The sequence below is a fragment of the Puntigrus tetrazona genome, chromosome 16 (genome assembly GCF_018831695.1).
Source record: "Puntigrus tetrazona isolate hp1 chromosome 16, ASM1883169v1, whole genome shotgun sequence".
In the NCBI taxonomy this organism is placed as follows: domain Eukaryota; kingdom Metazoa; phylum Chordata; class Actinopteri; order Cypriniformes; family Cyprinidae; genus Puntigrus; species Puntigrus tetrazona.
The window spans coordinates 1,522,418-1,549,996 of NC_056714.1; the positions used below are offsets into that span (position 1 = coordinate 1,522,418).

Consider the following 27,579-nt stretch of genomic DNA (forward strand, 5'->3'; position numbering starts at 1 on the left):
CGGATATTAAGAACAACATTATCTGCATTATGTGTGCAATAAAGCTGTCCATTTGCTGAACAAATTTACTAAAGATTATTACTTAAAATCCCATATATATCAATATGCTGAGCTGTCACACAGTTGCTCTTCTTACACCAGTCAGGTGACTGCAGTTTTTCATATAGTTTAATTATTCTACTGAACAAAGTGAAAATGTTATACCACAATTTGTTGTTAAATATCTTTTTTTTTTGTATGATAAAATAATAAACATTTTATATAAAAATGTCTCAGGTTAGCCTATCTATAATGAAATCTTTGAAATGCAAATTTAATGAATGGGTTTTATTGGAAATGTACATATCACAATGCTTGGAAGAACCATAACATGGTTTGAGCCAGCACGCTGTCTCTCATCTACTTTTAAATGTGTTTGGTCAGGATTTCCCTTCACTGTCTTTCTCTCGGGCGCGCGCACACACACACACACACACACACACACACACACACACACACACACACACACACACCATGTGGCGCGTCCTGCTGTAGTCTTTACTGTAGCAGCTGTGGCGGGCGGAGTCACTCGTGTGGTAAATCTGATTGGTCAAGCGGCTGTCAGTCAGAAAAATCCACGACTGCTATTGGTTGAAAGTCTGATTAGGGTCAGTATCTCATGAAGGCTGTGGAGTTTCCTGTGAAAGAAAAAAAAACCCTTGTGTGTCTTATTAAACACACAGTTCATGTGATACTGAATGGAGCCTTAATGTACATGTATACTTTTCGCATTACTTCACGCACTGGATGCTTCTTTTCTGAACAAGATTCAAACATCTGGATTTTATATAGCCCGACTGCTGTTGGTAAAGTTTTCATTTTCTCGCGATGTCCCGTGTCTCGGACCCGTTACCGAAAGCACGCCAGGAAAAAATGAAAGACATTAATGTAAAGGTGAGTTATAAATTGATTACAACGCCTTTAACGCTCTATCCTATTGTCTGAATTGCATTGCTCTTTTTGTTTTGCATTTAAAGATGTGAAGAATGTATGAACATTGTTGTTAAAACATATATATATATATATATATATATATATATATATATATATATATATATATATATATATATATATATATATATATATGGTAACATCAATATATTGTTGAATAGCCTTTCCAGTGGTGTGTGGTGAAGGTTTTTTTTCCCCTGCTGTCTGATGGAGGCTGCTGCTACTCTTCTTCTTTCACCTTTGATAAAATGATCGAAAGAAGTCACAATAACCCACACCATCGTTCATATCATCTGCCTCTCTCTGTGTTTCGTTTATGTACGTGTATTCGTGGGATGTTAGTAAATATACGCGAGTACGTATTCAAAGATTTAGTCCATTGTGCGGCAGTACGAACACGTTGTCTAGGGCACTAAAAGGAACCAATGGGGGAGGGACATACAAAGACTGCAGCACTTACTAGTGCTTCGTTACACACGATTTCTGCAGCGTACAGACGTTCACAAAACACAAAAGTTGCAACTGAACGTGATTCCAGGTTTTAATTTTTTTTTTATAACCGTACCCCACGCTCCCTTTTTCTTCCGTACTAACGACATCGTAGTGTCTTTGTTCTTATATGCGCCGTGTTATGTCTTTACGCCATAAATGTGCCTGTGAACCAGTTCGTACGAACAATTATCCAGTTCTGTTTTTTTCCCATTTTACTATTTTAGTGACTGTTAAGTGACGCAATTACTTCCTTTTTTTATGTAGCCCGTGCAGCGACGATTCATCGCCATGTCGCTGTAAGATTTAGATTTTGGCGTGTGAAGTTGAAGAGTAATTACCTCATAAAATGTTTTGGTATCGCATACGCGTTTTTTGCCAAGACCTTCTGGTCTCGTATTTGCTTTGTGACGCTTTTTGGAGCTGCATCAGTGTTCCTTGCGCGGCTGCATTTCGCCGGTAGCCTGTGTATCAGAAACTAACAAGACTAGCAGAGGAAAAAAAGGCACATGGACGTATGTTTCAGTGTAGCTGATATTAGTTCTGATATTAGGCGCGAATGGGTATTTTCTGCGACGCGGTTAAAGATGACAATCAGTCGAAGGTCAGTAAATGGTGGAGGGCGAAAAAAGGTGAAGAGGCAGTTTGGTCCCATTTGTAAGCACGAGCTGAACTCTGTGACGTTCCTGGTCCTAATTGGTTGTTGGGGATTGCCGCATATGCATTTGGTTTATACCCACTGTACCGTGGGAGTGTTCTTCTGATTGCCTGTGCTAGGTTTGACTTCCTCGTGAATCGTATTCTCTCCACCCGACTCTGTCAAAAACACCATTCCGGTAATCTGGTTTCATCAAAAAATCCAAAAGGAAAAATATGCTTCTACCTACTCCAAGAAACTCCAAAAATGCACTTCCCCGTATGATTTATTGCAGCCCAGATGAACACTAGAGGCAGCAAAAAGGCCACAGTTTTTATTCCTGTTCACAGAATTTGACTACAAGCACAGATTATCAATTCGGAAAGATTGATCGCTTTATCCTGTCCGGATCTTTAAGATGCTTTAACCCCTCGATTAGCAAAGCAATGCATTTTGATGTTTGCATCATATAACTAGCTCGATGTGGCTTTCCTGATATAGTGTATGCCCTTGGTAGCTCGACTTGCGATCGGAAGCTCTTGGGGTGTGTGTTCTGTGACACACGAGTCCGTATGAATGAGCTAAAACGCAAACTAAAATGATGTGGCTTCTTTAGCAAATGCATTTTTGTCTTCAGGTTCGCGTTTGTTAACGCGTATAGCTGCCCACGAAACCAGTGTACTAAAACCAACGTACTAAAAATGAAAGAATATCCTTAAGATTACTTATTTTCACATCTGATCTTTAGTCGCTTCCAAATTTGATATGTGGGCAACTCAAAAAAACGTATCATCTCCAGCACGTCTGTATTCGTACGTTCACGAGCTCACCTTTGATGCAAACGTTGATGTTACGAAATCTGCATCTTTCCATGTCGCTTTTCATGCAAACGTCTTTATGCAGCAAACATGCACGTGAGCATTCACACAAAAAACTCAAAGCAACTCTTATTGAGGTGGACTGCTGTGCCCTGTTGTTGAATACGTGGACCTCAAGACCTTCTAGGCCTTGAAACAGTTCTCATCTAACCAATGCTTTCAGCTTCAGTTGACCATGATTGATGTGCTCCGTGCGCATTGATAAATGTCTGTATGTGAATGAAAGGCGATCAAATTCATCGAGACTGCAATTGAATCCTTTGCTTAGTTTGATGATCTTTTATGAATGTTTTGAAATGTCACAGTTTGTTGGAATGGGCTTTCAATGGAAGGAGAGGAATCTCACCCTTTCCCTTCATTTGATTTAAAAAGTCTTAAGTCTTCGATTTAAGATTTTTTAAAATCTGTTCTCCATAACTATGTTCAAATGATTTATTTTCTCCAAATATTATAATCCTTATGTGACTCCCATCCAAACATTTCTTAGCGGCTATAGTTATTAACAACAGATGTCATTTACTAATTGTCAATAATCATCTGCAGAATAAAACTATTTGATTAATCAACTACAGCATTGCTTCAGTTTTACTTTTACTGCCTGCAGAATAGATCCATATGTACACTGCAGAAAGTATATTCAACGTTTATGATTTTGCCGTTATCATAGCTGCAGTAAATCAGCTGATAATTCGACGATAGAGAAGAGTCATATCCGATTGTTGTATCTTTTATCCAGATACATGGTGTAGTAAAGCACCTTTTGTAGGATTTTAGGTTTCCGCGTTTGCGTAGCATACCATGCGTATCATGGGGCTGTTGAATTCTTGAATCTGATTGGTTGGTCGTTTTAAGACGTAAAATGAATTGCGTGGAAATACATGGCTAAATTTCGTTCATATCGATATATTATTTAAAAGGACAGAAAGACACTCGGCAAACAATACCTTCAAAAAACTATTTTCAAAATCGGTTTTGCAAAAAGAAGTCTCATCCGCAAATGCTTCCTATGCCCTCTTTCCATGTTTGTTTCTGTTATTGCTATTGTCTGCGTTTTATTTCTCGAGGGCATGGGGCATATGTTCTCCACCGAGGAATCAAGAGACGGGGCCCAAGGCTCAGAACAAGAACAGGCCACACTTTATTCCTAGAGCATTCAGCACACATTTGTGCTCAGTGTATCACGAACTGAGCCGACACACTAACCCAGTTAATTTTTTAGAAGTCAATTAAAGCGATCTGAATTGGATATAAAAATAGCCCAAGTCCTGATGCAACGAGACCGTGTCACTGAGCAGGAATAAAGACACTTTTATGTCGATCTGTTGAGTTTGGTCCACGTTGATATTAATTAAGTCATATAATTGCAATGAACTGCAGGCGAGGAAGTTGCCGAGGGTCTAAACGCAGCATTGTATTTATGGAAATGCTTTTTAAAGTGTTATTTTGGATTGCAGAACACTACACAATTTAAATTATTTTTTTACAGAGGAAGGTAAGAGACGAAACAAGATATAGCTAGGCAATAAGAGAACTAATGGAATAGATTAACAGGTATAATGCACAGTAAAGAGAGAGGATGCAAGCTAAAAGTGCATGAGTCATTTCATAAAAATCCATAAAAACATAAAACAGATACCATATGACAATGATGTTAAAAATGACACAGACTTTGTTACTGTGAAATCCTTATTAATAGAAGCAACCCTAAATCCGTGTTTGTTTGTTTTTTTCATATACCGCATTTAAACTGAGCTTTTGACATAAGGTTGGCAGAGACTCTTTAGTGTTAATGCAAACTAGGCGGTACTGCACGTATGTCAAACCTGCTCATAGCACTTATATAGCCGCGTGAACACGAAAAAAGTATACGCAAGACTTTATCGGACACAGTTCAGTTCTTGGAGCTCCGTGCTGTTGAGCTTATGATCTGATTCAAGTGTGTTAAATAAGATCACTTACAAAATGGGCAGAGCAGTCAACAGGTCTGAAGTTTTGAACACAGTATGTGGTAAAACGACACATTTACTGTACTTTATAAGACCATTATGCATTTAGTTTCACACGTAGCTTCATTTATTCGGTTCATCTTTTTTCCTCATTCTTCCCACGTCAAATAGTCCCATCACTAAAGTCACTACCAAAATATCACATTTTATAAATATTAAATATACACTGTATTGTCAAAACAGACCGCTTAAAGTCTTTTTTTTTTTTTATTTACACAAGCCTCTTGAGACCCGCCTCTGTAGACGATGCTTTGTATGAGATTGGTTTTGCGGTCTATTGTCAGGTTTCGAAAAATCTTCAAAATATTGAGATTTGAAAAGGGTTAGTAAACAATGACTTTTTCAAATTTAAGTCGCACACCTGCGAAATTCACTTTAAGCTATAGGTGAATGTTTTGGTCTGGTTCGTGGCTCAGCGCACGATCTAGCGCTGGAGTCTCTGGGCTCTTTGTTGCTGAACTGAAGCTTCTTGTCTTGCTGTCCGTGCGTCAGGTATTATCTTTCATTCATCTCTCTGGCTGTCTTTGTTCCTTTCAGTCTGTCTGTGCCTTTGTTTCTCAGACTGAACTGCGAAGTAACCCCCACATCTATCTTTTCTACTCCATGTCCTCCGAGAAACGTTATCCTTCAAATAACACAGCTTTTCATTTCACGTGCTGATGTGTGTTTACTTGGTGCCTTTAAAGCTGATTACAAAAGGACTGTCAAATGACAACGGCGCAGTCTACTTCACAATATGGAGATAAATCTGACAGTTACCTGTAGCCCACTTTGGTTAAAAATAAGATAAAATAATATACAGTCCACTTCAGTGGGTCTTGAAATTCGAGTTTGTCAGTAATGACATAAAGAAACAGATATCAAAGTGAGGCTAACTAAATCCAGCAGAACTTTTTTTGCACTAAATGATCAGCCAGGGAAGCATTATAACCAGTTTTTAAAAGATACGTTAAAGGCATGAAACGTTTCCTACTGAATATAAAAGTCAAGGTGTCCAAAAAGTTTCAGCCTGAACAATTCTCTTTCACTTCCACTTAGGCAAGCATCATTTGTCCTGTGAAATTTCTCACACTTTCACAAAAGCTGTATTTTCTGCTGGACGATGTCACATGATAAACTACCATTTTGTTTTATTAGAAACGGTTTCGCGCCAAACCGTGATATCATGTATTTGTGTATACAATATTTGTAAATATCCTTTTACAATGCATTGTCTGTACAGGATTGGTTGTTGTCATATTTAAAAAAAAAAAGAAAAGAAAAGAAAATAATAATATTAATAAATGACTTTATTGCACGGCTCAACGCGTTTCCTTCAAATGCAGCAGGTGCCATCTTGCATCTTGGTTATCGACTTTTTAAAAAATGAAATTGAATGACTTCGGTATTTAAAGTATTATGATATTATCGCAGTTGCGCATGTGTTACCTTATTGCTAACTGGTTGACTTTTAGTCATACCTTGTTTTCACAGTTTGACGCGCAGGGTGTCTGTAAATGCGGCAAGAATTCGAAACAGTGAGAGTTGACTTATTTTCAGCGAATGGTGGATTCTGTGATTGCAGTGAACGGTGATACGCTTTTTCTTAACTCTTCTGTGTGCAGAACAAAGAGAAAGAGCGGAAGGCGCGGGAGAAAGAGACGAAGGAGCGCGAGTCGCGTTACAGCAACGGTCACCTGTTTACTTCCCTCAGCGTTTCTGCCACCACGCTCTGCTCGGCATGCAACAAGAGCATCACTGCAAAAGAAGCTCTCAGCTGCCCCAGTGAGTAACTTGCATTGTGTTTAATAGGCCTAGCGTTACACTATTGAACACAACCTCTTGGGAGGAGGTAAAACCGGTAGATTAACCTGAATAGTACAAAGCTTGTTGCAAGTTAAGAAATTGGAGCTATGACCTAGAGAGGACAAAAAGGTTTGGAGAGAGAGGAACGGGTATGAGACATAAAATCAAACTTGCCACCTGAAGGAAGTCCAATTGAAAGCTTATGATAGACACTTCTCATTTTGAGTCCTAACTAGTTGCTGTGTGAAATTTGAGGCGCTAAAGTAACAAACACACTTTTTCGCGTGCATCAAATAGACATTAACATTATGGTAAACGTTATCATCCAGCTGAATGACACGCATTCACTTCAGATGCAGCGCGTTTTCTTAAATGCCGTAGGAAATATTTGTGCTTTGGCCCATTTCAATGGCGTTCCAAACTACAATAAAAAATGCTCTCTAGGAATTTGATGCGCTCTCCGATTATTATTGGTTTGGATTTTGCGAACATTTAGCCGATGTATTAAAAAAAGCACACTCAAGCGCACACATTTTGGCCCATCTCTGCAATGCAAACTGGTTGTTTGAAAAACGTACATTTATATTCTTTACTCTATAAACACTATAAATATAAAGGCCAAGGTTCTGTGCTTTGGAAGAGAGGAGTGCGTTCTAAAGCAAGTACCAATTAGTCTTAAATAGACTGGGTGTAGCACTTCGTCTTTAAAACATAAAATGGTTGCTAAATGACAGAAAAACCGAGCGCCTACAGAGCTCCAGTATAACCTGCAAGTGGGTGAACAATACAAGGCGTTGAGAAAGTAATAGAGGTAGACAAATGTTTTTATTATTTTGAACATGTTAAGAAATCCTAAAAATCATTTGACCTATGTTATTGCAGTGTTGTATTTGTGGGTAAAGCACATTGGTTTTCAGAAGTGCTTAGTCTATCTTTTCTGCAATTCATGTCCTCACCTGTTTGTTGTTTACTGTAAGAATTGGTTTATTAATGGCATTCACAACAGCTGGAAGGACTTGAGATGTTGCTTGTCAACTGACATGCCTGCAGATGTAATGAATGTGTAATGAATGGATTTGTATTTTTGGCAGTTAATGCTAGCACCCGAAGAGATTTATGGTTGTATTATCAGCCAATTACCTGAAACAGTAAATTTAATGAAACAGTAAAAGGGTAAAAAAGCAGTACCTTTTATTAATATTCTTCACTTAATTTTTTACTGTGGATTTGTTTACAAACAAGGCACTATTCTCTCCATATTTTCAGGAGGATTGAAATGAAAAGATGATGCTGTACCGACTATATTGAATCTGACAGTAACCTAACAATACACAAGCGTTTGATATGAGTACAAATCTTTTTTGTTTGTTTAATATAGTTCATGTTTTTAAAATGACCAAGCGGCCAGCGGCAGACGATGAGCCGATTTATAAGTTACGATGAATCAATTTAGCCTTTTCAAATCATCACGAGGTGCCTAAAATAACATCTATGGATATACCAAAACAGTTCAAGCATATAATCATGTTTAAACATTTAAACATGCGCTAGAAGAATGAATATGGTGAGATGCTAAAGCACACTCTGCAGGACATTTTCTCTGATAAAGGTAAGGGTAATACATCATTCGCAACCGTAATAGGTCTGCTTTTATTTGCGTGCACTGGTAATATCAACGAAACATGATTTTATAGAATGAAATTCAGCAGGAAAAAAACATGATAAATCTATAGAAAGTTTAAACTTATTAGTCTTTCTCTGTGTATCCTGCGTATGCCACGCTCAGCCGAACGGACACATACAAAAATCTGCGAGGTTTGACGTTATTAACGCATTGGCACATTTAATTTTCTCTGAACTAGGTTTGAAAGACGCCTTGAAGGGTTGTATCTATCCAGAGGGTTAAAGGAAATCACCTCTTCATTAGTATAGCACAGAGAGCATCCGTTTTTAGCCTAGAGCTGATGCATTTATTCAGATACAGGTGAATAATTATAGTGTTGAGGAGTGAAGGATTGTGGGGGTTTGAACACACTGTCTCTGCTGATAACGTGACAGAGGTGAAATGGAGGAGGGGAACTGAGAGAGTGACACAATGGAGGTTTTGGATCGGTTTTAGTTCACCTACACTGATAATCTAGATAATTTAGTATGTTAAAATCCGAGCGGTTTTATGCTAAATTTTATAATTGCTCGGTTGCACTTTCCCAATTTGTCTAAATGGCATGAACCTACTTTAAAAGGAAGACATGCTGATATGTTGTTTAATCTGATGTAAGACCTTAGTGCATGAATGCAGACAGATAATACATAGATTTATTCTGCATGGCCTTCTTCTGAAGACTGTTGTTGTACAGAATGGAGGTCTTTTGTTATCTTTATGTACAAAGCACCCCCCCCTTCGCCTTGTGCACAGCTGCTACCCAAAATCCTCCCCTCCTTTATAACACCCGTAATCTGGAGTCTGAGCATCAGGGGATCGAGGCATTAGAAAGATTAACACACAGTCTGTCGCACACACAACACATGCACACACTCTCACACAAGTGATCATATATATATATATATATATATATATATACATATACAATGTATAAAGATGATACATTTTACAATGCTCGTTTGAAATGTAGTGGTGCACATATTATTTTGTAGCCGCTATCGCTGTACAATTTGTTGAATTCAGCTATAAGCAGCTTTACAAAAGTGAATAGTGTCATTATTCAGCTTAATTTAGTTCAAATTTAGTTGTCAGTGAAGTTACATTTATAATCTAACTGGCTATTAATTGTCTTTTCAAATCTAGCTAAACATGAAAAATGCGACAATAGCAAACCATTAGCTGACAGTAATGAAGAAAAAAAGAAACGAGGCTTAGCCGGGGCCAGTTCTCATCTGGCCAGTGGCAGTAAAATTGGCAAACTAGGCAATATATCACCCAGGCTGAATAATCAGCCAATATTAGGCCACTTATAAGATTATCAGCATGATAAAAGCCGATAAATGTCCACTGATTAAGATTTAGAAAAGGTTGCTAGGTCCTTTTTTTGTCTGCCCCGTAATCCGCTGACAATCTTGGCAATAAATAATGAACATGACTATTTTCAAACCTTCTGAGTTGCACGTAAATGTAAAATGACATTTATTTCTTGCAGCGTTTTAAAGGGTTAACTGTTCTCGTAGCTCAAACAACTGAGCATGGCACTCTAGAGACACCCAAGGTGATTGGATTCCCAATAACGCGTGATCTAAATGTCCACTTTGAATGCAATGTAAGTCACTTCGAATAATGCATATATGTAAATAAAAATTAACGAATTGTTTAATGAATGACTCGGCTTTCGAAGTTGTAATACTGACAATGCTGTTTCCGGCTTTGGGTCTAGTATATAATACTTTCTCAGCATAAGCACTATTCATTTTTAGCACACCTTCAAATTTGAGTCTATTACAGTCAATTATAATTCACTTACTAAATGAATTGTTTTTGTTGATAAGCACTTCTTATTAGACATTTGGGAAGAAGTTGGAAACACAGGCAAGCCAAGTAATGTAAACACTGAAAAGATATATGAATAATATGAATACTTCAAATGCTGTTTGATCAACATAATGTCAGTGTAAAGACAGTAATGTAATATTCAGTGTAATATTGTTCGAATCTTGACTAAAACGGTTAAAATGAAATTCATTCCTGACTCTGGAGGGAGTTCAATAACATATCGATGTGACTGGAATCTCGCGGCTCAGTCGATGAAGGTCAGATGGTTGTCTAGATAGCGCCAAACCTATTTAATTCTAGTCAATGAGTGTGCGACCTTGTCAGTAACACTTATTGGCTACAGTAACTGATTTTTTTTAAACCAAGCTTTGTGTGAGGATCGACTTGTTTCGCAGAATATTTGACAGTTTTTCATATACCATATTTTCCGATTTTCTTCTAATATGTTTATTGCATAATAGAAGCACTTTGGGCAAAAGGGCTTACATGTGATTTGGTTAATATCATTTGTGTACGTGTGTGTGTGTTTGCATGCATGATTTATGCACACAATGTTGTATGACGATAGCTTCATGTGTCCTCATAAACCAAATGACTTAAAAAAACATAATAAACTGTGTTTAATAATAATAATGGTAATAATCACGAATGAAAAAAGGGTTGATTTATGGGTTGGGGATAGAAACAGCAAGTTTGCGTGCGTGAATGTGATTATATGCATTTTCTTGTCCAGTGAATCAGATATAGAGCTCAGAGATGTCGCCTGGAGCTGCTGTTGACCAGAACAAAGATATGTTTGTTCGCATGAGAGATGGCACTGACTCTCACTGACCCCCAGTATGCACACACATCCCAGAAGAGATAACGCACCTTCTCTGTGCCGCACGTCCCTAATTAAACTATCTGCCTATTTGTGTGCAAATAAGATTTTCCGATTAAGCCCGTAGGACCATGAGAGACTTATTCATTTGATTTTTAAATGGCATTTGTTTCACCCACGCACATCACAGTGACATTCGAAATAACCATTTTCAATTCTAAATATATAAACGACACACAAAATATTCATTCGAGTTTAAATGATTTCATTATGTAGGGAAAGATAACTGGGAGTGACGCATATGACATGAAACTAGCTCCGCTATGTTGGAAATCAGTTGGAAAGTATTAACTAGTAATAATCAGTGATATTCTTTCTTGTTGTTTTTTGTCTCCGCAGCTTGTAATGTGACCATTCACAACCGCTGTCGTGACACACTGGCTAACTGCGCCAAAATGAAACAGAAGGTAAGAGTCGATAGAGGGGGCATAATTAACGAAAACCAGTTGTTTCACATATACTCTGTATGGAATGTTATGGTATTTTAGAATTAAAGGCAACAATGTAATCAGATATGCAGGGAGCTGGTGTTTTTACAGGATCCAATAATACAGACTGATAAATGGCAACTAATTGTTTGTAATTACTAATGGTTATCGGAGTAGACTTTCATAACATACTGACACCTAGAGGTAGGAGAGAAAACCCTAGGTAATGGGTTCACCCCAAAATTTAAACTCTCATTCACTCACTCATGTTGTTTCAAACCCACATGACTTTGGATAGTCTTTAAAACACAGATGACTGTAGCTCAGGGGTTTTTAACTCTGGCCGTTGAGTTTAGCACTAACCTTGATGAAACTCAGCTGCCTGTAATTTTCTAGTCATCCTGAAGACTAGGGATGCACTGAAATGAAAATTCAAAGACTGAATGCCAGATATGGTTTTTCGCATTTTCTCCATATATTTTGTCAATGTTTTCACAATTGCATAAATTAAATAACCAGATGTGCTTTTTACTGTTTTGTCTTTTGTCTAAAAAAATCAATTACAAAACAACAATTTAATAATGTTTATTCACCACTAAACATTTTTAAAATATACTTATAACTATACCAGCAAAGCACAATTTAACTTAAAATAAATAAGTTTATTGTATTATCAATTATATTTTTGGTCGTGTATTTTTTACTGTACAAATAAATGCAGACTTGCTGAGCAGAATTCTTTCAAAACATTAGAATTGGAAACGTATGTATGAGTGTTATATTAAATATATATATTAATAGAGCTGTTGAAATTATTATCATTATTATTTTCTTACTTTTTATTCTTATTTTAAAAATATTACCGAGGAGCCGACTAGTAATACTTATAGCACAGATTTGGATTTTTTTTTAATTTATATAGTGCTTTTAACAACACAGATTGTATAATAGCACGGAACAGTATAAAATAGGACAATACAGTGATAAGGATGTATAATGACGAGATTTCATTTAATAACAAATTGTTCAGAGATGGTCTTTGTAATCAAATCGACAATAATCGCTAGAAATTAGACTAAATTAGACTAAAAAGACTAATATTTGCGTAGATGCCATGTTTTTTGTGATGTAAATGAATACTTTGTGTTTTATGGGGAGTGTTCCAGCCTAGATGTCCTTAAACGAATTTGAATAATAAAAGCGTATTAGTGTGTTATGTGTAGGCTAGGTTAAAAAGATCTGACAGAGTGTGTCTGCTTCCTGAACATTGTTAGGGAGATTGTTCCAGAGTTTGGGTGCTAAATAGAAAAAATGATCTGCCGCCCGCAGTCGATTTTGATATTCTTTGAACCCTGGATAACAAGCAGATGTGCAGCAAGCTCATGCACCACTGTTTGATTGGGCTACATGCAAACCATGCAGTTTTTAGAAAACATACCAGTCTTGCAGTTTATTTACTAATCATTTGGCAAATTCGGTCATCTGCTGTACTTATGGCTGTAAGTAAGGACTTCTAGTTACTAAACTTGACTTAATTTAGTAAATGTTATCGTAATAAAGTCAATAAGTTTTCACAATTATTGCACAAATGATTTTTTTGAGTGTATGGGGGGGTGGTTTGGAATATTTAGGTAATTAAAAGCTATTATATTACATTGCCTAGTTTCACCAATTGTTGAATCTGTGTGTGATTTATTTAATTGCATTAATTCATATGAAATCATATAACATATCAATGATTGTAGCAACAAAGGCTGGCTCTGGTCAGGAACGCCGCAACTTTACATAATGTGGCCCTCCGCAGCAAAAGTGAGTTTCTCTCTTTCATATATCACATCTGTTTATCTAATATTTATAGCAATTTTAACTAATTCCTAATAATAATAACACAAATTACTTAAACTAATATCTTGTTAGTGAGCAGTTGCAGTACAGGCTCAAGTGTCATTTTTTTGTGGACTTTTGATAGATACAGTACGTTGCAGTGGTAGTTAAACAGTGTCTTCTCCTTAAAGAGGAATGCTTTTTCCTTCGCCAGATCCAATATTGAAGGAGAGGCCGAGTTCAGCCATTTACCCATCAGAGACACTGAGACAGTCTTTCCTCGGTTCCCGCAAAGGACGCTCCACATTGTCGCTCAACAAGAGTGTCTCCACAAATAACATTGCAGGGTAAAGGATATGATCACTGATCACAGACACGAACAAAGTGTGTTGCATCAAGAGGAAAGATAACATCTCCTATGAGCGCGTTTGAATATCATGTCAAATCAAATTTCCGTAATAACGTCATGCGAGTGAACTGAAAGAATTTACTGACGAAAGGTCCCTAAACACAAAGTATCTGTGGCTCTCAGCTGTGTTCAGCAGAAGCAATTCTGTAGCAAACATGTAGGTTTTTCTTTTTCAGAAACACCGTTGTTTCTACCTTGCTACTCTATGTCACTTAGCTTTTCAGTTCCAATGTAATTTTATTGATAAAAGAAAAATGAAAATGTCATGTCATTCCAAACCTGTAAGATCTTCGCTCATCTTTGTAACACAAATTAAGATATGTTGATGAAGTCCAAGAGCTTTCTAACCCTCTGTAGACATCAACACAATTACTACATTTGAAAGGTAGTAAAGTAGTCCATGTGACATTAGTGGTTCAGTCTTATTTTTATTAAGCTATGAGCATAGTTTTTCTGCGTAAACATTTACAGTCATAGATCACAGACAAGCTAAGCAATATCATGTTCACTATCACAGGCAATTAATCTGTGATTATGAGTGCGTATTGCTTGATTTTCTGAAACGTTATTACAAAAACATACATCGATACATGATAATGTTTTTACAGCTCATCTACAAAGCTGCCTCGTGCTTATTGTTTGTTAATTTTTAACAGAAGCCTGAATGATGATTCTCCAGTCGGACTGAGGCGGATTCTGTCTCACTCCACAGACTCTCTGAACTTCAGGAACAGAGCCATGTCCATGGAATCCCTTAACGATGAAGGTACAACTCAAGACGTTCACAAAACAGAACGAAAATGAGAAGGCATATGTAAAGTTTGACGTTTCCACAAACATTCTACAGGAGAAATGTATTATACATCAATGCTGGAGGAGCTGGAGAAGGACGGGAAGGATTTCGAAGCAGATTCCTGGAGTTTGGCTGTGGACTCTTCTTATCTGCAGTCACAACGCAAAGACGTCATCAAGAGACAAGACGTCATATATGGTGAGACTTCTTTGGAACATCACATTTATACTGACATCTAGGATATAGCTTTTGTTGTTACATGCATGCAAACCTTGGTATCTGTTTTGGGTCAATAAGTGTTTGGTTGATTAACATTATATTATTTTGTGTAGTTGTGTATCAATTTCATGCTGTTGTATTTGTGCAACATCTACTACTTTGCTTTTAGGTCTATTCACATTGAATGCAAAATAAAAATGATGGAAGAATTCAATCAGATAGGTGAAATAAAAATGTAGACTGCTTTCCATGCCAGTGTTTCCTTGGCTCTGGGGTATCTCAAACTGTATACAATCCCTCTTATCCAACACATTTAAGGTCTCTGCTTACAGGCTTGTGAGCTATCTCGTATGACTAGAAACAGACAAAAAAACTATTGGATTTGTGCCTAATCCTTAGTGTAGATGCATCCTTTGCGTGCTGTGACTTCTGTAAATATTTGCTAAATCGACGCATCTGTGTTTTTCAGAGCTGATTCAGACGGAGCTGAACCACGTGCGAACACTGCGGATCATGGAGGGGGTGTTTCGCAGAGGGATGCTGGAAGAGGTGATGATGGAGATGGGTGTAGTTCACGCCATCTTTCCCTGCTTAGATCAGCTGCTGTCAATTCACTCCAATTTCCTGAGCCAACTACTGCAGAGAAGAAACAGCAGCCTGGCACCCAGCAGCAGCCGTAACTTCACCATTCAAAAGCTGGGAGACATACTGGTGGAACAGGTGAACTTCTGAAATACACCTCACATATGAATAGTTGGTGTTTGCTTAAGCAATTACAGTTATTAATGCATCATTTCCAACAACTAACCATAATAATAAAAAAAATCCCTAATATTGTTATATTAGGATTACTGTATAGAACTGTTTAAACTGACTAGTTTAAATTTGGAATTTATAAATAAGTGAATCTGATCAACTTTTTATTGTCTTTCAAATATAAACTAAATAACATTCAAGGAAGAAATAATAACCGACATACTGTCGATAACTGGACAGTCCGACAAGAGAGAAAATAAAGAAAGAACACAGATTTCTAGGCAGTCTTTTAATAATGGAAGTCTCTTTGTTTTTGACCAACAAAATCTTCCATAGTTGCTCTTCACACCAGAATATTCCACGATTTCAGCACTGCTTATCACAATTTGTACACACTTTTTTTTCCTCAGATAATTTTGGAGACTGTGGGAACCCTGCATCTGGGCTTAACTCATTTTACATTAAACATATTTCTGTAGTCACTAAATAAGTCGAATTTTATAGAATTTTCTTTATGCATTTCTTGCCTCAGCAGTTTTAATAGATATAAATGCTAAATGTGCAAGTGCAATTCGGTTGTTCCTATTGAGGGAGTAGGCCTTTTGCTGAAATTTTCTTTGCTTCAGTTCTCAGGTCAGAATGCAGAAGAGATGAGGAAATGCTATGTTGAATTCTGCAGTCGACACCTGAAAGCTGTGAAACTTTATAAAGAGCTGCTGGCCCGTGATAAGAGGTTCCAGCAGTTCATACGGGTGAGGGCATACCCCGAAAAAGACATAAAGTTGCAGTTTTTGTTTGTTCATTGACTAGAATATTTTTAGTAATAATATTTTTTATATATATATTTGTTTTACTGTCAAGCGGGTAAGCAGAGGTTCTTTACTGCGTCGCCATGGTGTCCAAGAGTGCATCTTACTCGTCACTCAACGCATCACTAAATACCCTGTACTCATGAAGCGCATACTAGACAACACTAAAGGTGAGACTATACTCTGACATTTACCTCAAAATTCCAGGCAGTTCGCGTTTGATCATGTGAAAGCGGTACGGGCGACTTCCTTTAATCTAATATGAGGTGATCTGAGAGTTTATTTGGTTTCACAGGTAATGAAGAAGAGAGTAAATCTATGGCTGACTCTCTGACGTCGATCCGGGAGCTGCTGTGTTCTGTGGACCAGCAGGTTCAAGAGTTAGAGCGGGCGCAGCGTTTGCAGGAGATTCAATCTCGTCTGGACCCGCGAGCTGAGACGAAAGTTAAGGGTGGAGGAGTGTTCGGTGGAGGAGAGCTGCTGCGCCGTAGACTCATTCACGAAGGAGCTCTGCTCTGGAAGACCGCTCAAGGCTCCAGACTCAAAGGTGCCATTAGCGTTTATAGTGGGAGCGAGTACGCGAAATAGGTGGTAAATGGGCTGATTTATCAGTAACTTTGTGTTTTGTCTAGATGTGCACGTTTTATTGATGACTGACATCCTGGTGTTCATGCAGGAAAAAGACCAGAAGTATATCTTTCCCTGTCTGGTGAGTCACCGCTTTCTGTTGACTGATTGCCAGGGGATTCACTTACACTGCGTTCTCCATCATCCTACAACCAAATCAAACTTCCTTAACTGGAAAAATAACAGTATAAGCCAGGGCTGGGTGGTAAAATGAGACATGCATTAAACATGTTAAAATGACTAATGGAACATAGTTACGGTATTTTTTTTACGCTATAGTGGTTGTGCATTTATAGTAAATGTATGTAGACTACTATTTTTCATGCAAATATCTAGAAACCACGTGGATATATTTTTACCAGGCATTGAGATTTCCACATCATTTCGAACCCGTAAAAGCTTCGTTCATCTCCGTAACACAATTTAAAATATTTAGCGCGAAACTGGTGAAGCTTGCGACTGTGCCATAAGTAAATGACACTCTCAAGGTCCAGAAGAGCATGAAAGACATTGTCAGAATAGTCCACCTGCCATCGGTGGTTCAACTGAAACATTATAAAGCTACAAAAATTCTTTTTGAATGGAAAGACCATTTACCATTAACCATTTAATTAAAAAACTAACTCTACGAACTACAGATACAGAGCATCAAATCAGACAACACAAACCAACAAAAAATTGTTTCATGATTTCAAACAATATCAATGCAAATAATGAGAATTTTTTACCATAAAGAGTAGTTTAAAACCACAATTAACAGTCTGGTTTCAGCTAACTTTATTAACTAGAGATAAATAGAGATTCAAAAATTGATTGTGATAATTAGCAATATTGACTATTACGACATTTTTTAGAGTTATTTTAGCCCTACTTTGTGCCACAGAAAACTATTTCTAAGTTGTTTCATCCTTTTCATCCAATGACTTTTATGGTGTAATCCAAACCTTTCATTTTGATTGAATTTGAAAGACATATGCCAAAATGTTACTTTATGTAACTTAATTTCTCTATAGACAAAAGATGGATTACCTGCAATATAAAAGTAGAATCTTCTTTTTAGTTAATGTTGAATTTAGTTTACTTACTCCAGATAAAGACAACTTCGAAACACCTTAATGTTCAACGTGGCGTGTTTTTAAAATATGCAATTTTTCTTTTTCACAGGACAAACCGGCAGTACTGTGCCTTCAGAATTTGATTGTGAGAGATATAGCCAATCAGGAGCGAGGAATGTTCCTCATCAGTCACTCCACACCTCCAGAGATGTACGAGCTCCACGCCGCCTCCAAAGACGACAGAAACACTTGGATGAAAATCATTCAGCAGACAGTGAGCAAGTCAGAGTCAATTCAAAATTCTTTGCCCCAACATCTGCACCTCTGAAATATATCTCCACACAAGCAACACCAAACACTTAATCGCTTCATCTCTTTATTCCTCTCAATGCAGCTGTCCATCGAGAGAGGATTTCCCTCTGATCGAAACCGAGGACAAAGCTTTGCTACGACGGCTCAGAGGTTTCTATCAAAAATCTGTCGCCTTAGCTTTGCTCAGTTTTTTTTTTTTTACATTTTTGTTTGGTTTCTTGCTCTCTCTCTCTCTAGCTGATATCCAGCAGAAGGATCGTGAAGTTTTGGAGCTGTTACAGGAGCGCGTGACGTTGTTTTCTGATTTGGCCGAGGCCACCGGAGGTCAGAATGTTAACGTTCCCTCAAACTCTAGAAATATATTCAGAGCAGATACGCCCTACGCTCCCCAGGCGGAAAAGCTACTGAATGACGCCATTGTTGAGGGTAAGCAGAGGAGCGTACAGCATTATAGAGTACACTCGGTAATGAAGGGCATTCACACTGCTTTCTTATTTATTTCAAACTTCAGTGGACAGGCTAAGTGAAGTGCTGTTGGGTTCCTGCATTGAGCGTCCACAGTCCGGCAGATTGAACGGTGAATCGACAGAGGTACAATTCACCTCTAAAACAAAAGGTACCTTCTTTTTATCATTGGCATACATTGTGGTCCGTGTTAAATATTTCATTTTTAATTATCTAGACGTTAATTATCTAAAGTACACTATTCTTTTTTTGCTGAAATAGGAAAAATATCAGTTAACGGAACCCATGAAATAAACAGACCGCCTAACAAGGTAAATGTCTGATATTTTACACAAACAATGTTCCTCTGCTGGCACTGCAGCAAACATTGGATTGAGGATTCGTCATCACGATTATTTATCATTACATTTCACAGGACAGGAATGGGAACCAGCTGCAGGACAAGATGTTGAACGAGGTACGCCTAAAGGAAGCTTTAAAAAAACAAAATGAACACCAAAGATAACTATCTGAACTATTTGTGTTGTAGGAGGTTTGCCAAAGACTTGTGAACCTGAGCACTCAGCTTCACGCACTGCAGGTGAGATTTAGACAGAGGTGCGCGCTAAATGTTGAGATTTCAGACAAAGCACGTGCTTGGCGACTCATCGTTGCTACGTCCGCAGGCTGCAGTGATCAAGCAGGACTCAATCCTGGAGGTGTACATGCAGAAGGACTTGTGTCCCACTACAGCAGTAGTGCTGGAGGCAGGCGGTCCTGAGGGCGGTCGAGGAGATCTGGCAGAGCTACAGCGCAAATACAACCAGCTGCAAGGAGAAGTAATCCGACTACGAGCTGCCCAGGACAAAACGGGAGATAGAGCACCAATTCAGCCCGAAAAACAAAACCAGGAGATGCGGCTTAAAGACACAGCGGACACACGCGACGCATTGATCTCACAGGAAACAGCGGTTCAGGTGGACGGCATGCAGCAGGACGGCAAGATGGCGTTATTTCCTCGAGCTGACAGTCCGAGAGGTGAGTCCTCTTAAAACCATTCTCACTTGTGCAGCATTTCTTTCAGCTTTCTTGCCTCAACTGGAGTATCTATTGCACACTAACTTTCCTATTTATTACTCCGGGAACATTTAACGTCTTGGCTCTCTTTTTTGGTTCTTGTCCTTGTCTTTGCGGTGGAGATAAGTGCGGGCGTTGTGTCAATAAAAGCGTGTTAAAAACGCATCAATGACTACGTTTCCGTCCACATGTTTTAATGCAGATTCTGGGATATAAGTAATGTGCATAAAAAATGATGGGGAAAGACTGACTGGGAAGATTTTATGCACAACTCAAACTGGTGTTTGTGCACCAAAAACAGAATAACATAATTGCATTGGATTAATAGAAATAGATGGTCCCTTAATATAAAAAACAGCTATTAAAAAGCTCAGATTATATATAAATATATTTAATATATACATGTGCATATATATATATATATATATATATATATATATATATATATATATATATATGCATATATATATGTGCAGCCTGTTGTGTTCATTTTCTGTGCTATTCTGCTTTATTAATAGTAATATCATTAAGACGTTTTTTAATATTTTAATATTAGCTTAATAATGTTATAAGTATTCATTATTATCAAATTTCGTCCTCCTAAGTCACCGTTTTAAAAACATTAATGTTCTAAGACCGTGCCTTGAAGTAAGCACCGACTCTTATTTCTTTATACTGGACTCCAAGTTCAAAATAAAACTCTACAAATGGCTCCATTGTGCGAAAACGGAGCTATGAACCACTGGAAACTTCAAAGTAAACAGGAAATGTTTTTCTCCAAAACTCAACTGGCTTTGTGAGACAATGCTAAAGTTTTTGAGAGGGAACACAAATATCTTTGCAAGAGCCACAAAACCATCGTGAGGGAAAGCTAATTTAAAGAACACACAAAAAAAGTAAAAAAAACCTTCCGAATTTTTTCCCGCTTTTTTACACCACCAAGTCCATAGTTGTCACAGAGAGTTCAAGAAACAAGTCCAGTCCAGTCCATCCAAAGCAGCATGTTTCAAAGCACAAATCCGTTATCATAAAGTGTTTTTTTGCTTCAAAGCCGTCATCTTATCTGAATCAGGTGAGAAATATTCATTATGGACTTTTTCACTTGAAGGATTATAGATTATGGACTTCAGAAATGACGGTTTACAGTGGAATGATAATGATCCGTTTCTTAGAAACACTACATTTTCACATTAGAAGATGTTACCTGAAGGACTGGAGTCATGTGGATTACTTGATGCGTTTTTATCATCTGTTTGGATTCTGACGGCACCCATTCACTGCAAAGAATCCTTTGATACATTTTTATAAATCTTTTCTGGTAAAAAAAAATGAACTCCTCCACATCTATGATGGTCGGCGAAGTGGTTTTAGATTTTGATAGTTCTAGAATTTTATGACACTTTGTGCCGGTTTCCAAATAAGTAAAAATTCGGTTCCCTTAAACAAGTGGTATGTAAACTTTATTCGTTTATAGGCTAATGTTTCACGTGGTTTTCCACATTTCTGCTCAAGCTTAATTCACAACATTTAACTGAAAACATAGCGAACGAGAACAAACCTTTTTTTTATGCTCAATTCCATCACATCGAACGAAACGTTTTAATAAGATTCATCCTAAAAACGAATCCTCCGATCATCCATCATGCTGCACCTCACAAACGCCGCTTTCTTTCTGGTTTTCAGATCTGCAGGATATTCCAGAGGAGAGCGAGTGCGGGAACGAAACTCACAGTTAACGCCGTCTCAACGGGGAAAAGCCCATCGTGACCTCCTCCAAAACTCCAGAAGCTCACCTCAGCAGTCAGCTTTGACTCGAGGCCTGTTCACGCCACGCCAAATACGGGGAAAAAAAAACCAGGTGCGGTTCATTGAATTAAAACGAACTGCCGTTAACGCAGCCGACATTTACATGCTGGCAATGTGACAGATATTTATTTTTTTGATGGGGAATGTAATTCTCTTTTCTATCGAACTGCGCATAAAGCTGGCGGTGCTCAAGAGCAGATTTTTTTAAGCGAATATCAGAGGAAGAAGTCTGAATCTCTGTATTGTTCTCATTTGGTGTTGCTTGACAAACACCACAGCGAGGGCTGTTTGAAAATATGTAAATACGGTTTTTAATTTCTTTGCTGTTAAAAAACGGGTGTCTCAGACGGCACGACAACTGGAGTAACCAGGGTAATTCTGCGTTTTCTATAAGCGCCTACTTCTCTCAGAGAGCTTTTAGCATTTTTCGTTCGGCCCCTGCCTTTTTTTTACGCATCGGTTTGAACAGGCAAAATGCAAAAACTTTACCGAATTTGCGTTGGTGCGAACAGGCCTTCGCTCTGTACAATAACGGCATTGCGTTTTATATTAACCGTAGTATAGAACAATTATGTCTTTTATCGAGATTTTCAGTGTTTTTGCAAACATTGTCTATGTTCCAAAGTTGTTATTTAAACGGTCAATGGTGTATTTTTTTTAATCAAAGTACTAAATACCGAGTTGGAACCGAAGGAAAGATATTCTGTGCTCGTGCTGACTTCCAGTTTTAATATATCGATTGTCCATTTTAGCTGTATTGTCCATTGTTATATTACGGGAGGGTCGCGTCGTCGGACGCGATTTTCTTCTGCTGAATATAAGTTATATTACGGTAAAGATGAAATGTAGCACATCGAATGCCCTGCTGATTTGCAGCAGCTTAAAAAAAAGACTTTGAATGCAGTTATAACTACAGTTCGCCTCCTATAAATGATAAGAAATGTATCGACATTTGAGGTTTTTTCTTGTTCTTATGAAATGTTATTGATAATGGAATGAAGTGGGAAAGAAAGATTGTAGATTCTTTTCTGGCCACTCGAAATCACACTAAAGCTTTGTTTAATGTCACACTGTTGATATCGCCTATGTATAAATGTTTGAATGTTCGAGGAAGAACAGCGTCCTTTAAACATAGCTGTTAAATCATTCTTTATATATTGTATTTTTTATTGATTTTTCATTGTACCGTGTGTTTAAATATATGGCTGTAATCATGTATTTCGTCACCTATATAAATGCATTGATAACTGATTCGTTGCATTTCTTGTGTAGTTTATGTTAAATGTTACGATATTACGATATTTTTTTTTTTTTTAACATTTCCGTAAAACCATCAAAGAACTAGACGGACCGAACGGTCACAGTTCTTTCACCCCTCAGTGATTAAAGAATGAAAATGCAATTTGTTTAATTAATACATTAATATTGCAATAGAACATACTTTTTTTTTTAAATCATCGTTCATAAATAATTCTATGCGTATAAAATCAAGGCAAAGAATGATCCTTTTTGTTACAAAAACCGTTTGCGTGTTCTCCAGTGAGCAGGATATGAAGGCAAAAATGTTATTGATGTTTGATGTCATTTCGTGTGTCTGATTCCTTCTCCTGCGACTTGATCAAAGACAGTAGATCCTCCAGATGTTTCTCCAGAACGTCATCGGCTCCATCGTTCCTAACGATATAGTCAAACTTCACGCCTTCATCCAAACCGCACTCGGACTCGGCATCGTCTACACCTGGACATGATAGGCATCATTACCGTGATTTCCCCCCCATCTTCCTTAAGCATTTTTACCTGTGGTGAATCTCCAGCCCCTCTGCGATCTCGTCTGCTCAGAAGCCTCCACACGGACGCAGACGCATCTATCAGGAAACTCTTCACGGAACCACTGCACGTCTGACTTCCTTCTGCAATCGCTGATCATCTGAGCGAGAGATAGCGTGGGGTATACGTCAACTGGACTTTCTCCAAGTTATACCACTCTTGTATATTTTGAGCTCGTACCCAAAAGGGCTGTGTGGCACGTTTGATGGCCAGTCTACAGAAGAAGCCGGAGTCCTGCTGTCTCTTCATCTCACCCCAGCGGATCATGTCTGCGCGATAACTCTCCTTATACTGACCAGAACCCAACAGCTCCTCGTAGTCAAGATTGTGATCCTGATATTCACAAAACACATCAGTTTTTGTTCGAGCAATACTATGCAATACTAAGTTTTGGTGCTCTAGGATCCTGTGGAACAATATTCTAACTGGAGCTGCTTCTCTAAGTTCATGTCTATGGCGATTCGGACAGGTTAAAACGATCTGAATATAAGCAGACTATTCAAAGTGTACCGTAGTGATCCGGGATAAAGCAAAAAGGTGGTTTGGAAGGTTAAAGTGCTCGCTCGTCATATACATTTTGCACATTTTGAACACAGAAAAGATTACATAGAATTTGACGATAATAATACATTGGGTTTCCAACAAAGTTTCAACAGCTACTGCCCAATAACCCCGGAACGCATTTTTTGAGAACCAAAGGGAAAGTTCTAGAAACGTTTCCTGTAGGTTCTTCTATAACCCAAACAGAACATTCCCAGAATGTTTCCTGTAGGTTATTTTTAGTTCTATAACTTAGAAGCAACCCGCGGGCAACATTCTTTTTAGGTTTTATCTTTATATCCTAGAGAGAACGTTCCCAGTATGTACCCCGCGGGGTATTTTTAGATTTTATTTTATAACGAGAACGTTCCCAGTAGGTTATTTTTAGTTGTCATATAACTACGTAGACTAATTAATACTAACGGTATTGATCATTCGGATGCAGAAATGTGTATTTTTGAATACTAAAAAAAATTAACACATATTTGATCAGTCTATTAAAAGAGAACACATAAAATGTACATTTTAAACCCCAATATTTTGTTGAAGTCACTGTTATTTGGTGCTTAAGAAACGTATGTGGTATGGTGGTTAATCTTATATTAACGAATGATTCAATCTATTTTAATGCCCCTCATGGTGGTTAAATGTACTGATTACCTTTAATGATTAAACAACAGTTTAAAACAAGACATGGTTTGTAGGTCCATGTCCATCCGTCTTTCATGGGGACCGACAAAACTTATAGCAGCGGTATAGGAGTAAAGAGGTAAGGAGAACGTTCTGGGAACATTCTGGGAACGTTCTGGGAACTTTCCCTTTTGGTTAGACAGGAAAGTTTTCTTAACGTAAGTACCGGGAACACTCCTGACCAAAGGGGAATGTTCTGTTAGCTGGGTGTTACCACAAAGTAATAATAATGTTGGTTTCTGCATTTTTTTTTCTCTTAGTATATAGATTTTTCTGTGTAGTTATTTTTATTTCAGTTTTAGCTATTTTGTTAGTTATTTTGATGCATTAGGTTAAACTCAATGGGAGTTGTTGCAACTATCTGAAAAGAAATTTAGTAGTAGTTTCAAGTAGCCTACAATTTTTTATTTTTATTTTACATACACACCCTGACAAAAGTCTTGTTGCCTATCCAAGTTGTAGAAACAACAAATAATAACTTGACTTTCGGTTGAACATTTGGAATCAGAAGTGGCTTATATGAAAAGGCAAAAGCCTCTCGATTACGTTCATGCATTTTATTTAAAGCATTCAAGCAATCACAGATTAGAGCTTCACCTGTGACAAATGCTGTAATTAATGCGTTCCCAGGTGTGTAGAAGAAGAACCCCAGCATGCCAAAGATTCAGCCACAGACTAAAGTACTGGTTATCGAGAGCCTGCAGACCCAGGTCTCCTGCTGTGATGGTAGACAACTTTATCTAAACATTAAGTGGAGAGGATAAGAAAGAGATTTGAAGAAACCGGTGAAGTTCAAGGCCCAGATCAGGCAATTCATTGGACAGTCCATGGCTAGACCTTTTTCAACCGCAGCAGAGCTACATAACAACCGGTCAGCAGAAACCCTTGTATCTACAAGAATAATTCTCTCACGCAGTGGTCTCAATGGCTGAATTAGTGCTCAGAAACCAGCATTAAACAGAAGACAACTAATAATGGTGATGCATTTGCCAAGGCCTTGCAGGAAGGATAGACAGTGGGAAAGTGGCAGAAGGTTGATTTTTTTTTTTCAGACGAATTGTCTATTGAGCTGCATCCCAATCGACGCGAATACTGCAGAAGACCCCGCATGGGCCCATGATTTCCACAGAAAACAGACAAGTTCGGTGGAGGAAAAAATGGGGGCGTGTGAGAAATCCGCAGAGTGGATCTCTCATCATCAACAACCTGAGGTATCAAGACATTCGTGCCGTCCATTACATTCCAAACCACGGGAGGGGGAAATTCTTCACGCGGGATGACGCTCATTCTCATGCTTCAGCCTCCACATCAAAGTTCCTGAAAGCAAAGAAGGTCAAGGTGCTGCAGAATTGGCCAGCCCAGTCACCAGACATGAACATTACATAGCATGTCTGGGGTAAGATGAAGGAGGAGGCATTGAAGATGAAACTTTGATGAAAATCAGGTAATCTCTTCATCTACCACCAGTATCCAGCATTAAAGGTGTTCTATATTATTTGGCAGCATCCACCTGAAGGATGAGACCGCGGCCATAGTGTGCCAGAACATCCTCCACATACCATCTTATTGGTGGAGAGCAGATAGAGTGATGGAGACCACGTAGAGTCAGGACCTCTGTTCAACATCTCTTCCAAAAGACGGTGCTTATTGTCAGTACAGCATCCCCATCGCTACACTGAGGTGCTAGGACCTACACAGACTGCAGGGCGAGCATCCCCTGCTGGCCACACCAACACCCTTCCTTCAGAGGTCTCCCATCCAATAATACTGTATATTAAACCATTTAATGCAGAAAACTTACCAATTCCACTCTGTTCTCACACCTCTCCTTGCTACATTACACTGTATTTTATAGGATTAACTTCTGTCAAACTGTACTGATCAGTAATTGTTAATAAGCATGCCTCGAAAATCTAGTGTAAAACAAACGTTTAAAATTGCGTCCTTTGCAAACACATTTTTTTAAGGTACCAGTGATACACCTCTGTGAACCAACCTCATCCACTTTTTTTTTTTTTTTAAATATGCATTTCCAATATGACAAAATTCATATACATTTTTGGGGCCTAAGTGTCCAAACACATGCAAATCATTTTTGAGGCCACGGCATCTTTGTAGATGTACTGATTTGAAATGACAAGGGCAAAAAAAAGAGGATAAAAGTCAATGTTAGTCTCACAATTTGAACATAATCGAGAAATTCACAATATACAGATAGTATGTAACGCATTAAAAAAATAACCTTGCTAAGAAATTATTAAAATTAAAGGGACAGCTTATCATAAAAGATACAACAAAAGGTTTTTTTTTTTTTTTTTTTTTAGAAAGTTCAGAAGCTCTTCCCTTTAAACTAATCTGTCTTTTAATTTCATATGTCAGACTTTACAGAGCTAATACAGTGAAAGGAAGCAGATGTGTACTGTACCTTAGCAAACTGATGTTTGAGAGGTGCGGACAGTCTGAGTATACAGCACATCTCAGCTGTCAGTCTGTAATTTCGAGTAAGAGCATATTTATTCATGCACTTCAAATATTCGCACAACGGTGTTGCATCCAACTCGAGATCTCACCTTTTCTGTATCAAATCTGTCACATAGTCCTTCCCTGATTTACGCTTCCCACTGAATAAAAGAATGATCCTTGGTTGTGTAGATGTCATGTTTACGAAGCCTTCGACGCACACATACGACACTGACACACGTTTAGTACGCTTCTGTTTAAACAGGAACGGCTTTAGGTCTATTTACCGTAAAGAACCAAGAAAACGAATCCATTAAAAATACAAATCCTGCTGAT

The 27,579-nt window shown here is 38.0% G+C and overlaps 2 protein-coding genes across 5 annotated transcripts; one reads left to right on the plus strand and one right to left on the minus strand.

Moving 5' to 3' along the window:
* Positions 1–673: 673 nt before the first annotated feature.
* Positions 674–22,977, plus strand: arhgef2 (rho/rac guanine nucleotide exchange factor (GEF) 2). 3 transcript variants are annotated; one of them, XM_043260621.1, is made up of 21 exons: positions 674–933; positions 6,605–6,764; positions 11,507–11,574; positions 13,341–13,404; positions 13,634–13,766; positions 14,485–14,594; positions 14,676–14,819; positions 15,310–15,560; positions 16,223–16,348; positions 16,458–16,575; positions 16,701–16,952; positions 17,038–17,114; positions 18,197–18,369; positions 18,482–18,549; positions 18,637–18,825; positions 18,911–19,015; positions 19,126–19,175; positions 19,280–19,321; positions 19,394–19,444; positions 19,530–19,881; positions 21,604–22,977. In XM_043260621.1, exons 1-21 carry the CDS (start codon positions 868–870, stop codon positions 21,654–21,656), a joined length of 2,652 nt encoding a protein of 883 aa, XP_043116556.1. In that variant the 5' UTR covers positions 674–867; the 3' UTR covers positions 21,657–22,977. The 3 variants fall into 3 exon arrangements, with proteins under 3 accessions (XP_043116556.1, XP_043116555.1, XP_043116557.1); XM_043260620.1 differs by having other exon boundaries at positions 18,482–18,825; XM_043260622.1 differs by lacking the exons at positions 674–933; positions 13,341–13,404 and having other exon boundaries at positions 6,746–6,764; positions 18,482–18,825.
* On the minus strand, positions 22,870–27,514 carry pmvk (phosphomevalonate kinase). 2 transcript variants are annotated; one of them, XM_043260625.1, is made up of 6 exons: positions 27,354–27,406; positions 27,209–27,272; positions 25,990–26,100; positions 23,734–23,886; positions 23,524–23,653; positions 22,870–23,464 (listed from the first exon to the last, which is right to left on the minus strand). In XM_043260625.1, the coding sequence occupies exons 3-6, from the start codon at positions 26,074–26,076 to the stop codon at positions 23,292–23,294; spliced, it is 543 nt and encodes a 180-aa protein (XP_043116560.1). In that variant the 5' UTR covers positions 26,077–26,100; positions 27,209–27,272; positions 27,354–27,406; the 3' UTR covers positions 22,870–23,291. The 2 variants fall into 2 exon arrangements, with proteins under 2 accessions (XP_043116560.1, XP_043116559.1); XM_043260624.1 differs by lacking the exon at positions 25,990–26,100 and having other exon boundaries at positions 27,354–27,514.
* Positions 27,515–27,579: the final 65 nt, after the last annotated feature.

What these genes read in the sequence shown, in the direction of transcription:
- pmvk (XM_043260624.1), bottom strand. Translation starts at nt 27,442, where the DNA reads ATGACATCTACACAACCAAGGATCATTCTTTTATTCAGTGGGAAGCGT. An exon ending in ACAGATTTGATACAGAAAAG is followed by an intron (nt 27,273 to 27,353) that starts GTGAGATCTCGA and finishes TCGAAATTACAG; the next exon opens with ACTGACAGCTGAGATGTGCT. An exon ending in GTGCCACACAGCCCTTTTGG is followed by an intron (nt 23,654 to 23,733) that starts GTACGAGCTCAA and finishes TCTCTCGCTCAG; the next exon opens with ATGATCAGCGATTGCAGAAG.
- arhgef2 (XM_043260620.1), top strand. Translation starts at nt 868, where the DNA reads ATGTCCCGTGTCTCGGACCCGTTACCGAAAGCACGCCAGGAAAAAATG. An exon ending in TGAAAGACATTAATGTAAAG is followed by an intron (nt 934 to 6,604) that starts GTGAGTTATAAA and finishes TTCTGTGTGCAG; the next exon opens with AACAAAGAGAAAGAGCGGAA. An exon ending in CATACTAGACAACACTAAAG is followed by an intron (nt 16,576 to 16,700) that starts GTGAGACTATAC and finishes TTGGTTTCACAG; the next exon opens with GTAATGAAGAAGAGAGTAAA.